This window comes from Mirounga leonina, unplaced genomic scaffold (assembly GCF_011800145.1).
Source record: "Mirounga leonina isolate KUSES-001 unplaced genomic scaffold, KU_Mleo_1.0 Mir_154, whole genome shotgun sequence".
In the NCBI taxonomy this organism is placed as follows: Eukaryota; Metazoa; Chordata; class Mammalia; order Carnivora; family Phocidae; genus Mirounga; species Mirounga leonina.
Window position 1 is genome coordinate 5,218,293 of NW_023270389.1, and position 13,137 is coordinate 5,231,429.

General features: G+C 46.8%; 1 protein-coding gene across 4 annotated transcripts in view; it reads right to left on the reverse strand.

Moving 5' to 3' along the window:
* Positions 1–5,678: 5,678 nt before the first annotated feature.
* The window catches only part of F11R (F11 receptor), a 25,434-nt gene continuing 17,975 nt past the window's right edge, over positions 5,679–13,137 (reverse strand). The window contains exons 2-10 of one of the 4 annotated variants that reach the window (XM_035009965.1): positions 12,353–12,421; positions 12,084–12,191; positions 11,763–11,909; positions 11,282–11,484; positions 10,292–10,394; positions 10,043–10,150; positions 9,812–9,824; positions 9,409–9,508; positions 5,679–5,893 (exon numbers count right to left, since the gene is read on the reverse strand). In XM_035009965.1, coding sequence (XP_034865856.1) covers positions 5,849–5,893; positions 9,409–9,508; positions 9,812–9,824; positions 10,043–10,150; positions 10,292–10,394; positions 11,282–11,484; positions 11,763–11,909; positions 12,084–12,191; positions 12,353–12,421 — 896 coding nt within the window. In that variant the 3' untranslated portion in view covers positions 5,679–5,848. Of the gene's footprint in view, positions 5,894–7,175; positions 9,347–9,408; positions 9,509–9,811; positions 9,825–9,923; positions 9,995–10,042; positions 10,151–10,291; positions 10,395–11,281; positions 11,485–11,762; positions 11,910–12,083; positions 12,192–12,352; positions 12,422–13,137 lie in introns of those variants that run through there. The other 3 variants (XR_004680168.1, XM_035009967.1, XM_035009968.1) reach the window with 3 other exon arrangements.

Sequence of the window (13,137 nt, forward strand, 5' to 3'; positions counted from 1 at the left end):
GGTGCCCGATGGTTTTTTTTCTGAAGATTTTTATTCTTTTAAGTAACCTCTACACCCATCGTGGGTCTCAAACTTACAACCCTGAGATCAAGAGTCACATGTTTCGCTGATTGAGGCAGCCAGATGCCCCAATCTACTATGGTTTTAACCTGACACTAATGCCACCCTTCTCAGCCTGGACATCCTTAAGGATCTCAACCTGTGTTTTGTGGAGTACTCCCCTCCCCAAAAAAGACATTGAAGCATGGCAGAATATGCCACCCCAAAAGATGCCACTTAAGCATATTGCAATTTTGAGCTGAAGGCAATTAAGAAGTAGATACAAGAAAAGCTCTCTGCCCTTCCCCTATTGACCTAAAAGCAAGACATCAATTTGTAAAGGTGTCTCTCCCATCTTCTCTACCAGATAAGACAGAAGTTAATCACTGTTGAGAGCTCTAGACCCTTAGCCCAGAGATGGCACTAGAAGAACCTACAGAACAATCCTTACAAAGTAGCCCTTACTGGGGTTCCTGACTGGCTTACTCAGTGGAGCATGCAACTCCATCTGGGGGTGTGAGTTCAAGCCCCATGTTAGGTGTAGAAATTACTTAAAAAATAAATAAGTAAAGTGATTACATAGGGAAGAAAAAACTATTAAAAAAAGAAAAGTAGGGCGCCTGGGTGGCTCAGTCGTTAAGCGTCTGCCTTCGGCTCAGGTCATGATCTCAGGGTCCTGGGATCAAGCCCCGCATCGGGCTCCCTGCTCAGCGGGAAGCCTGCTTCTCCCTCTCCCACTCCCCCTGCTTGTGTTCCCTCTCTCGCTCTCTCTCTGTCAAATAAATAAATAAAATCTTAAAAAAAAAAAAAGAAAAGAAAAGTAGACCTTATCTTCCATTCATTTTCCCCATATATTTATTTTCCCATAATTTGTTCCCCTAGAAACTCCTTTTCCTTTGTCTTATCACATCTCTAAAAAATGTGTTATTCTTTTGTTAAGATGCTACAAAAAGGGTGCCTGGGTGGCTCAGTCAGTTAAGCGGCTGCCTTCGGCTCAGGTCATGATCCCAGGGTCCTGGGATCAAGCCCCACATTGGGCTCCCTGCTCGGCGGGAAGCCTGCTTCTCCCTCTGCCACTCCCCCTGCTTGTGTTCCCTCTCTCACTGTGTCTCTCTCTGTAAAATAAATAAAATCTTTAAAAAAAAAAAAGATGCTACAAAAGTCCAAGTTCTTTTTTTTCTTTTTTAAGTAATCTTTTCACCCAATATGGGGCTTAAACTCACAACCCTGAGATCATGAGTCACATGCTCTACCAACTGAACCAGGTGGGCACCCCTATTGAAGCCTGAGTTCTAACCACTAATTTGAGTTACTCATCTCAGAGTGCTCCCATGTGATTTCATGATATGCCTGTTAATATACTTGTTAGTCTGGGGGCACCTGGGTGGCTCAGTTGGTTCAGGGTCAGACTCTTGATTTCAGCTCAGGTCATGATCTCAGGGTCATGAGATCAAACCCCGCGTCAGGCTCTGCGCTCAGCAGGGAGTCTGAGATTCTCTCCCTCTCCCTCTGCTCCCCCCACCCCTGCTCATGTTCTCTCTAAAGTACATATATTTACTTGTTAGTCTGTCTTTTGCACTCTTGAGTCACAGGTCCCCAACCTGAGAACCTAGGAGGATAGATGGAAAAAGGCTTTTTCTTCCCCTACCATAGATATTGACTGCAGATGTTCTGTGTGCAAATAATTAAAGTCACAATCTTGTTTGGAATGTTGCCAAAACATTGGTGGAAAGGGGTGAGGAAGGCCTGGGGCCTTGGGAGTTGTCCTTGCTCCTCATCTAACTCCCTGGCTACACTGCCCCTGCCAAGCTCCTTCCCAGGGCAGGTAAAGAGATCTCATTCTCAGCACTTAGCTTTTTTGTGTAGGTTGTCTCCCCAGGGAGTTTCAGTGTGGCTTTTACTTACTTACCACAGTGGTTCAGAGGTAGGAATAACACTCGATCCAGGAGCCCAGCCACCTAGAAAGGACTCAGCATACCAGAGATAAGTAAATGAGTCCACTTCATTCTTTTCTTGGCCCTGCACCCTGTTCTGCTGACTCCACTGCCCATTCACCAAGAACAAAATGTTTGTGGTGCCAACATTTAAATATTCAGGGTCTGGGGTGCCTGGGTGGCTCAGATGGTTAAGCGTCTGCCTTCGGCTCAGGTCATGATCCCAGAGTCCTGGGATCGAGTCCCGCATCCCTGCTCAGCGGGGAGCCTACTTCTCCCTCTGCCTCTCTCTCTCTCTGTCTCTTATGAATAAATAAATAAAATCTAAAAAACTAATAAATAAATAAATATTCAGGGTCTGGAATCCTCTGTCCACCATTCCCCTTCCACTTATTTTCATTTGGCTTGCACACAAATAACGAGAGGTAACAACAATGACAGCCAACAGAGCAGCTCCTTAGTTATCTCAACTTACCTCATTCAAATTTTGGAACGTGATACTTACTCATTCACCCTTTATTGACTGGTACAATGTACCAGACACCAGCACAATGTACTGGGCAAATACAATAACACAAGCTCCCCACCTTTAAGGAAGTTGGTGACATCACCTAAGGAGTTATAAATAATAGATTTATTACTGAAAACTATTGCATTATTTCCACATAGTTTAATAACCAAATAGGAATCAACTAGAAACAGAAACTGAATATAAGTGTTGTTCTAAAATGACTTAGGTGGCTGGGTCACCTGGGTGGCTCAGTTGGTTAAGCATCTACCTTTAACTCAGGTCATGATCACTGGGTCCTTGGATCGAGCCCCATGTCAGGCTCCCTGCTCAGTGGGGAGTCCTCTCCCTCTGCTCCTCCCCCCACTCATGCTCTCTCTCTCTCAAATAAATAAATAAAACCTTTAAAAATAATAAAATAAAATAAAATGACTTAGGGGCACCTGAGTGGCTCATTCAGTTGAGCATAGGAATCTTGATTTCAGTTCGGGTTGTGATCTCAGGGCCATGGAGTCCAGCATCACCTCAGGCTCTGCATTCAGTGGGGAATCTGTTTCTCTCTCTCTCTCTCCTTCTCTCTCTCTCCCTCTCTCCCTCTCCCACTGCCCCGCCCCTTGCTTGCACGTTTTTTTTTTTAAGATTTTATTTATTCATTTGAGACACAGAGATACAGAGATACAGAGAGAGAGAGAGAGAGCATGAGCAGGGGGAGAGGCAGAGGTAGAGGGAGAAGCAGGCTCCCCACCGAGCCAGGAGCTTGATATGGGGCTCCATACCAGGACCCCGGGATCATGACCCAAGCTGAAGGTGCTCAACCATCTGAGCCACCCAGGCACCCCCCTCTCTCTTTCTCTAACATGAATGGATAAATCTTTTAAACAATAAAATATAAAATAAAATAAAATAAAGATTCAGTGGGTATGTGTCTCTCCACCAGTTAGTTAACCTTCCTCCCCCATCACTTCTCACTGGCATACTGGTTTTCCCTTCACTCCTTTCTCTCCTGCACCCTCTGATGATTTCACTTTATACTTGTCCAGCTGCTACCACCCACTCTGTCTTGACTTCCTTTCTCCCCAGAGAGGTTACAGACCTGGACCAAAGGAATCTTAAAGTCTGCATTCAAAACTAAATGGAGTTAACATTTATGATGAGAACAGAGTGATGTATAGAATTGTTGAATCACTATATTGTACACCTAAAACTAATATAGCACTGTATGTTAACTATACTGGAATTAAAATAACTTAATTAGAGGGGCACCTGGGTGGCTCAGTCAGTTAAGTGTCCAACTCTTGACTTCGTCTCAGGCCATGATCTCACAGGCCTGAGATTGAGTTTGGGATTCTCCTCCTCTCTGCTTGTGCTTGCTCGCTCTCTCTCTCTCTCTCTTATAAATAAATGCCTAAGTAACCAGAAATCATTTTTAAAAATAATAATAAGTAAAATAACTTAATTAGAAAAAAATGGGGTTAGATGCTGTCTTTTAACTTTAAGTAAAATACTAATTGCTGGCCCATCACTTGTTTTTGTGCAGCCTGGGATCTAAGATTTGTTTTTACATTTGTAAATGATTGGGGAAAAAATCAAAGGTCATTATTTCATGACATATGGAAATTATGAAATTCACATTTCAGTGTCCATAAATGAAGTTTTAATGGAACACAGCCATGTTCATTCACAGTCTATGGATGTTTTCTTGCTATACCTGTAAAGTTGTATAGAGATTGTATGTCTAAAAGTATAAAGAATTTTCTTTGAAGGTATCTTTGAGCTTGCTGGGTAGATGTTCATCCCCTTAGTTGGAAAAATTCATGGGCAAGAAGTTATAGTTGAAATTAAATGGTAGCATCTATGTCTAAGGAATATTGTGATTTGACCCCTTTATGAATTTTGTGATGGATGAGCATGTGGAAGTGGTGGCCAGTGGGCGACATAGCAACATTAGAATGGTGATAACAGTAGGAAAGAGTATCATGGTAGAAGCCTTCCACAAGTATGAACAACAAAACCAGAATATAAACCAGAGAAATCAATGCTTCCATGTCTTCTCTCCACAGCACATTTTAGTGCAATATAAAAATTAGGTCAGGTACATTTTCTTTTAAGATTTTAGTTATTTATTTGACAGAGACACAGCGAGAGAGGGAACACAAGCAGGGGGAGTGGGAGAGGGAAAAGCAGGCTTCCCACTGGGCAGAGAGCCCAATGCAGGGCTCGATCCCAGGACCCTGGGATCATGACCTGAGCTGAAGGCAGACGCTTAATGACTGAGCCACCCAGGCGCCCGAGTCATGTACATTTTCTTATTGAACTTCGTTAAATAAACTTTTGTAATAGTAATAAAAATTTTATTCTCTGGTCATTTACTTAAGTTTGCCAACCCCTGGCCTAAAATATCCAGTTTGAAGGCGATTGTGCACAGCTCGTGTGAGGTGACATAAAGTGCTTTCCAGATCTTGCCTCATTTCCTTCTAAAAACTTCATAGGGTGGGTATTATCACCATTTGTTAGGTGACAAGAGACTGACAGAGAAAACTTTGCCAACATCAAAGGCTGGAGTCAAATAAGGTCTTCAACTCCAAAGCTGGCCATCTTTCCAGGACACAACACAATCCTGAGAGCTCTGAAGGGCACAGTCTGAATTATAAACAGTCCTTTGGACATCCAACCATTGGTCCTAATTTTCTTCCTTGAGGCCATTCATACAGTAGTCTTTAAGTTGTTCTGTATCTTTCCATCTTTATTTGTGACCAGTTGGCTTTTTGGACCCAGAGGCAGAATCTTACACTTATTACTATTGAATTTTGGTCTATAAGATGGAGCCTATCATTCCTGCCTATTGAGATTTTTTTAGTTTTAATTCCAATGTAGTTAACATACAGTGTTATATTAGTTTCAGGTGCACAATATAATGATTCAGCAATTCCATGTATTAGTGCTCAAGATAAGTGCACTCTCTTTTTTAAGATTTTATTTATTTGACAGAGAGAGACAGAGAGAGAGGGAACACAAGCAGGGGGAGTGGGAGAGGGAGAAGCAGGCTTCCCGCCAAGCAGGGAGCCCTATGCGGGGCTCGATCCCAGGACCCTGGGATCATGACCTGAGCTGAAGGCAGACGCTCAACAACTGAGCCACCCAGGCGCCCCGAGATAAGTGGACTCTTAATCCCCTTCACCTGTTTCACCCATACCCTCCACACACACCACCCCCCCAGCCCCTATGGTAACCATGTTTGTTCTATTGAGATGTTTTTGAATTCTCATTCTGCAAGCTGATGATGTTGCTCTTCTCTTTGCCATCCACAAATATATGTACGCCTTCTGATTTTCACCTGTCACTGGCAAGCATGCAGTGGCTTTATCCTTCATTCCAGAAGGTGGCACTCATAGGCCACTCCGTCCTGTAGATCCTGTTGGGATGGCCGATTCAAGTGACAGTCACAGTTGGAGGGGAAACCCAGGTGGACATCATTACTTTCAATGTCCTTTCCTAACACCCACACAGCCACTTCTAAAAAGAAAGCGAACTTATTTCAGCTCCTCCTCCTCTTTCTGCATTCTTTCCCATTCGGGAAACTTCTCTCCCAGTTGTCTTTAATCCCAGACCTTCCACTTGCCTAGTACTAGTTGTGAATTTGGGTAAATTACTAACATTTGTGCTGCTTTTCCCCATCTGTGGTATAGGGCAATTAATAATACCCTATAAATAAATTAATGGATGATAATAATCATTCAACAAGTTACCCCTCCAAAAAATTTTTTTCCATTTCATTAAATTTTCACAGCTAATACCATAGGGGTACTAAATCAGAGGAGCTACAGAATTACAGCTTTTTTTCCCTTAAAGTTGCATTTTCTTCATTTATTCCCCTTAAGTTGTCCCCATACCCCCATAAAACATACTTGTCCCTTCATTCAGAAATGGACCAAACCTATTTCCTTCCCTCATCCTTGATATGTAGATTCTGCTGTGGGTTTTTGTTTTTTGGTTTGTTAAGTAGGTTTGTTAAGGGCCCAGCATGGAGCCCAATACAGGGCTTGAACTCAGGACCCTGAGAGCAAGCCCTGAACTGAGATCGAGAATAGGTCATTTAACTGAGCCACCCAGGTGCCTGTATTTTTTTTTTGAAGATTTCTTTACACCCAACATGGGGCTCAAACCCACAACCCCAAGATCAAGGGTTGCATGTTCCACCAACTGAGCCAGCCAGGTTCCCCCATCTGTAGAATCTGTTAAGACAGAACACATCCTGGGGCGCCTGGGTGGCTCAGTCAGTTAAGCATCTGCCTTTGGCTCAGGTCATGATCCTAGGGTCCTGGGATTGAGCCCTGTGTCAGGCTCCTTGCTCAGTGGGAGCCTGCCACTCCTCCTGCTTGTGCTGTCAAATAAAAAAAAAAATCTTTAAAATAAAAAACAAAACACAACACATCCTTGACCATCATTTTATCCCCAATCACACTGGGTTCCTGTCCCCATAGAATTGCTTCCCCACAAGTGTTAATTCAATGTAAGAAATGTCCATTTGCATCAATCCCATTAAGCAACAGGCCAATGGTAAGTTTAAGGAACAGTTATCAGGCTCTGTGGAAGGATACCTCAAATCTCTTAATAAGACTATAAAGATTTTGAATATCCAAGTCACTCTGGAAGTCCCTCTTCTTTTAACACAGACCTTAAGGATTTAAACAAACTCAATGTGAAAAATAAACGTTTATTACAAAAATGAGTTTTGACATTTCAAAATGAAAACAGACAAGGTGTTTTCCAACTTTGTCAAAGGGGCTGTGGTAAATTCCAAGGCTGGTAATAAATGCCTCCTACTCACCACAAGTGACTGAGGGAGTGAGGAACCATTCACCTCAGACTTGGAACAATGAATCACCTCTGCTTCCTTGCCGTGTTTTCTCTACCTCCTTCCCACCCCATCTCCCAAGTAGGATACAAAGCTGAAACATACTTTAAAAATCTCATTCTTACTGAACCGTTTCATAATCTCTACTTTGTTTCATTATTTCCATCTGGAATATTTATTTTTTTATTGGTGCATGACCCTTAACTGATGATTTGGTTGGCTTTGTTTTTCTTTTTGGATTCTTGATAAAACACTCAATTCTGTTAGGGATTTCCAGATACAGGAATAAAACATGGCAGAGTGGGGCTCAGCGTCCTCCACAGAAATAAGCAAAATCAGCCCTAGAAAACCCCTTATTTGCCCTCTTACTAGTTAATAAATAGACTGGGAGACTGTGGTAGATGGGGAAACAGAAATCTTAAGGCAAAAAAGGGTCCAGATGGACAGAGGAAAGCAATGAAAGGCAGGCCCACCTTGCTTACTGCTGCTCACTCCCATGCAGACAGCTTCACAGGCTGGTCTCAAACTCTCTTTTCCTTAAACAGCAACCCCCTACCTCTACCCCACTTAAATAAAGTAGTAATTACTACTTTCAACTACTGCTAAAAAAGGAGCTCACCAAAGGGTTTGAGGAACCCTCCTGCCTCAGGCTCCGGAGCAGTTTTCCCACAGCCTTAGAGAAGTCTATTAATGCATCTGGTTGGCAGAGGTGGGAGGGTGGACTTTCTCCTCTCCCTCGGTGGATCAGACCAAGCCAAACCCCAGAGCACAGCCTCAGCTTCAGGGGAGGGGAGGGGGGTTGGCACTCCTCCAGAAGGCTCTCCTCCTGCCACAAGAGGGCTCTATGGAACGAGGGTCCAATGCTCAGGCGCTCCACCTTGAGACAGGAACCAGGAAGGGGTGGGACAGGGAGCCAGGACCAACCCAGGTTGCAGGGAAATGGGGCCTCAGGCAGCTTCCTGTTTGTACAAAGGAGCCCAGGAACCTCATTTCCCCCACTTCCCACAACAAGCAGCTTTGACAAACCAAGTTTTTATTTCCAACAACATCCAGCTACATACAAGCACACACCAACAAAATCTCACCAAAGAGCTAAGAAGCCCTCCAACATATACTGGATTTCAGCGGAGCTAAGACACGACACCCCATACACACACACACACACACACACAAACACGCGCGCATGCTCAGCAAAGAGCTAAGACGACTACATACATTCCCACAGCCCTGCAGACATCTCAACAGCGTCCATCCAGCTGCTCCAGCCAAGGGTGATGGTTTGAGCTGCCAGCTCCAGCTCCCTTTTCTTTACATCAGTGGTTTTAAAACTTTTCTGCTCCGTGTCCCCTGAAAGCTCACTATGCTCTCCATAACCAAAGCTCCTGGGTTTTTTTCCTACAGACACAGCTGGTGTCGGGCTGCTTGTGCTGAGGATCCCAGTGGCACTTCCCATGGGAAGACAGAACTAAGTGGGCTGCAGAGGCAGGAGAGACTTGGCGTTGTCACCAAACCTTTTCAGCTGCTCGGTCTGATGAGAGCTCCCCACTCTGAAACAGCCCATACCTCCTTAGCATGGGAGGAAAGGGCCGAGGGATAAGCTCAAGATCACTACTCGTGGGCCACGACACACAGGGGGTAGAGAGTGCCCGCCACTGTTGTCTCCTACTTGGAAGGAAGTCAACGGGCGTCAGTCCGGACTCCTGCCTGATCCCTCATAAGGATGGGGAAGGAAGGCTTTAAACAAGTCCCAGGCCACTCAGCAGTGGTGGGAAAGGAGGGGAGGGATGCAGGAGGAAGGGGTACATAGCCGACGTTAACAAAAAAAACCACATCCTATCTAAAATAAAAGTGGGGACCCCTGTGGGGGCTAGAAGACACATAAGGCGCCCTGTGAAAGTACAGACATCACGGGCCAGAGTCTGGTAGCACCAGCATAAGGCAAGCACAGAGGACAGGATATGAGCCGGACCAGGGTCACACCAGGAATGACGAGGTCTGCCTGAACTCCCCCTGGGGAAATAAAAACATCCAAATCAACTCTATCCTCTTCTTTAGCTGATCATCTCCCATACCTGTAGACACAGGCTAGAAGCCCCCTCCTCGTCCCAGGGTAGCACACTCACTTCACTGCGAGCAGTGGGCTGGCTGTAAATCACCTTCTTACTTGAGGTCCTGCAGACAAGTCAGAAGACAGAGATACTCAGTCCCCTAGTGCTCTCCTTAGCCCCTGCTTGCCAACTCCAGAGGCGGGACTGAGAGCTTTACAGAAGCACAGAGTTCTCAGCAGGGAGGTGTGGGTGGAGGGAGATAGGACAAATGGAAGGCCACAGGGAACAGGGAGAGGTAGAAACCCGGATGTCCACCCAACCAGGGCTGCCTCCACCTCCAACCCCTTTCCCTGGGCCCATCTCAGCTTCAAACCACAGGCATCCATGTTTTCAACCTCAGAGATCCCCAGGACAGCACCTCACTCACCCCTTCTTTGTTCCTGAAAGAGAAGAAACGGGACCGTGACTGTGAGCAGGACAGAAGAGAGCCAGGCACAGAAGGGTGGGAGAAACAGCATGCAGTAGGTAAGTGGTGCTCACCCGGGAGATAAGCCCGCACATGTGGGCTCACTATCAGGTCAGTACTCAGATGGCACCCAAGAACCGTGCCCTGAAAGGGGGACGATAAAAAGGAGAGCCTTTGAGGGCAAATACTCACTGTCAAAGTAGCCTCGTCTATAGGCGAACCAGATGCCCAAAATCAAGAATCCAAGGAGAATGAGTGTGACGAGGACAGCTGCCACGATGCCCCCCACATTCAACTCCGCTAGGGGACACAAACGAGAGGTCAGTGCCCTGAAGCCTCACTCACACCGCTGACACCGCGACCAAAGCCAGGATGAAAAGCAGACCCCAGTCCCCGCCCCAGGCCTGCGCTCAAGCCCCTGCTCCATACACCCTTGCTCACCAGCTTCCATGTGCACGGTATCTGACCTCATGGGGTCCCCATACCCATTCTGTGCCTGACAAGTGTATCCTCCAGTATCAGAGGCTGACACAGGATCAAAGACCTGGAGGGAAGAAAACCGTTGGCTTGCTGCCTGAAAACGCCAAGTACCTATTCTTGTTTTTTTGTTTGTTTTGCTTTTTGTTTTTTTGTTTGTTTTGTTTTTTGTTTTTGGTTTTTTTTTTTTTTTAAAGATTTTATTTTATTTATTTGACAGAGAGAGAGAGAGACAGCCAGAGAGGGAACACAAGCAGGGGGAGTGGGAGAGGGAGAAGCAGGCTTCCGGGGTGAGCAGGGAGCCCGATGCGGGGCTCGATCCCAGGACGCTGGGATCATGACCTGAGCCGAAGGCAGACGCTTAACGACTGAGCCACCCAGGCGCCCCTGTTTTTTGTTTTTTTAAATAAGTTCTACGCCCAACGTGGAGTTTGAACTCACAACCCCGAGACCAAGAGTCACACGCTCCACCGACTGAATCAGCCAGGTGCCCCCTATTTTTGTTTTTTAATTGCACTAGAGTTGGGGCGCCTGGGTGGCTCAGTCGTGAAGCGTCTGCCTTCGGCTCAGGTCATGATCCCAGGGTCCTGGGATCGAGCCCCGCCATCGGGCTCCCTGCTCAGCGGGAAGCCTGCTTCTCCCTCTCCCTCTCCCCCTGCTTGTGTTCCTGCTCTCGCTATGTCTCTCTCTGTCAAATAAATAAATAAAATCTTAAAAAAAAATAAAATAAAATAATTGCACTAGAGCTGACATATAATATTACGTTACTTTCAGGTGTACAACATAGTGATTGAACAGTTCTATATGTTATGCAATGCTCATCCTGATAGCGTCCAAGTACCCATCTTTTGTCTTCTGACCCTGATGCCAAGTTCACCTCGCTGCTGTTCTTCCCCACCTTCAAGGGTTCTATAACTGTGCCCCCCACACCTTTCCTTGCTACCCCATCCCTACCAGCTCCCCTGTCTTGTGATTCAGGCTATAGGAAGAGTTGCTGAAGGCACGGTTGCTCTTGGGCTCTGTAGGCATCAGGACCCCGTCCTTGAACCAGTAGAACTCAGAAGGGGGAGAGCCGTCTTTCTCGGAGCAGGTCAGCACTGCCCGACTCCCAATGGTGGCAGAGGAGGGGATGTTGATCGTAGGCTTGGATGGAGGCACTGTGAAGGGACAGAAGGGGCTGAGCACAAGGTCAGAGAGCACTGCCTAGAGGCTAAGTTGCTGATAGCGCAATCCATCAGCTCTAGCCTCTATCCCTCACCATGCCCTCAGCCTCCCCCTACCCAGGGGCGCATCCCCTCTCTGCTGGCACTGTGACTCTGAATCCTCCCACCCATGAGTGTTCTCACCATCAGTGAGCTCCAAAGCTTAGCAGAGCCTGTGAGGGTTTAGGGAAACAATGAATGCCAAGACCACACAGAGAAAGTGTAGCACATACCAAGCACAAGGAGCTTGACGGTGACCTCCCCATAGGTGTTGCCGCCTTCATCAGAGACCATACACGTATACATCCCCGTGTCTTTCCGGGTCACAGAGTAGAAAGTGATGCCACTATGTGAGAAGGCAACTCGGTGCTCATAGGAAGCTACCAGGAGAGAAGGAGGAGGGGCTGAATGAGCTGGGGGCCAAGAGAAGCTGGGCAGGAGAGGCCACGGGAAGTCCACGGGACCGGAGCCCCAGGCTGCACCTCTCCCCTGGAATCCAGGCCCAGCAATCCCTCCACAACCTGGGCCATCAGGAAGGAAGCGGAGCAACTCACCCGTGATCTTGTTGTTATAGCAAACGAGGCTGGTGATGTCACCTTGGGCAAATTTCCACTCCACACGGGGAGAGGAGAAGCCGGAGTAGGAGCAGGACAACTTGGCGGCTGCAGACAGGACAGAAGTGAGCCAGGGGAAGGTGCCGCAACAAATGGGAGAGGGGAAATGGCCCCCAACAGCAGTCTGTGCTGGATGCTCTCCAAGTCCCCGGGGCCTGCACCTGCTCCCGCCAGCCCCAGACACCCCCCCACAGCGGCCCCGCACTCACGTTTGTTCTCAGCAACTCGGACTTCAGGCTCCGACGTGTGTACTGCACCCCTGCCCAACTCCAGGGAGCCTGAGGAGGACAGAGGCGGGCCCTTCAGGAGGGGACAGAAGAGCCTTCCCGCTGATGGAGCACCCGAGGCCGGGCTCCTCCTACGGCTTCTCCAAGGTGAAGAGATTCAGGAGATCCAAGGTCCTCCTGGGTCTCAGACCCCATCACCAGTATCTTAAATATTTTCTTTAAATGCTTTTTGCCACAATTGCAGGCCAATACTTCCATTATCAACGGAAATGAAAATAAAATATTTCTTTCAAATGTCATTTCTTTCACTTTTTATGTTTCCCTCTGCAACTCCCAATAATCTTTTTTTTTAATTTTTAATTTTTAAAAAGATTTTATTTATTTATTTGAGAGAGACAGAGAGAGACCAAGCACAAGCAGGGATAGCTGCAGAGGAAGAGAGAGAAGCAGGCTCCCCACTGAGCAGGGAGCCCGACACGGGACTCGATCCCAGGGCCCTGAGATCATGACCTGAGCCAAAGGTAGACGCTTCACCAACTGAGCCGCCCAGGTGCCTCTGCAACTCCCAATAATCTAATTAGATTCCTACTAGTCCAAGAACAGCTTCCCAAATGACATTTCATGATTCAGAGAAAGCTTCTCAACAAATAATTAATTGCAACCACTTGTCAGACACTCCTGGCAGGAAGCCAGCAAAGCTGGAGGCCAGGGAGGCAGGGAGGCAGGGAGGGAGGCGAGGAGGCAGGGAGGGAGGCGAGGAGGCAGGG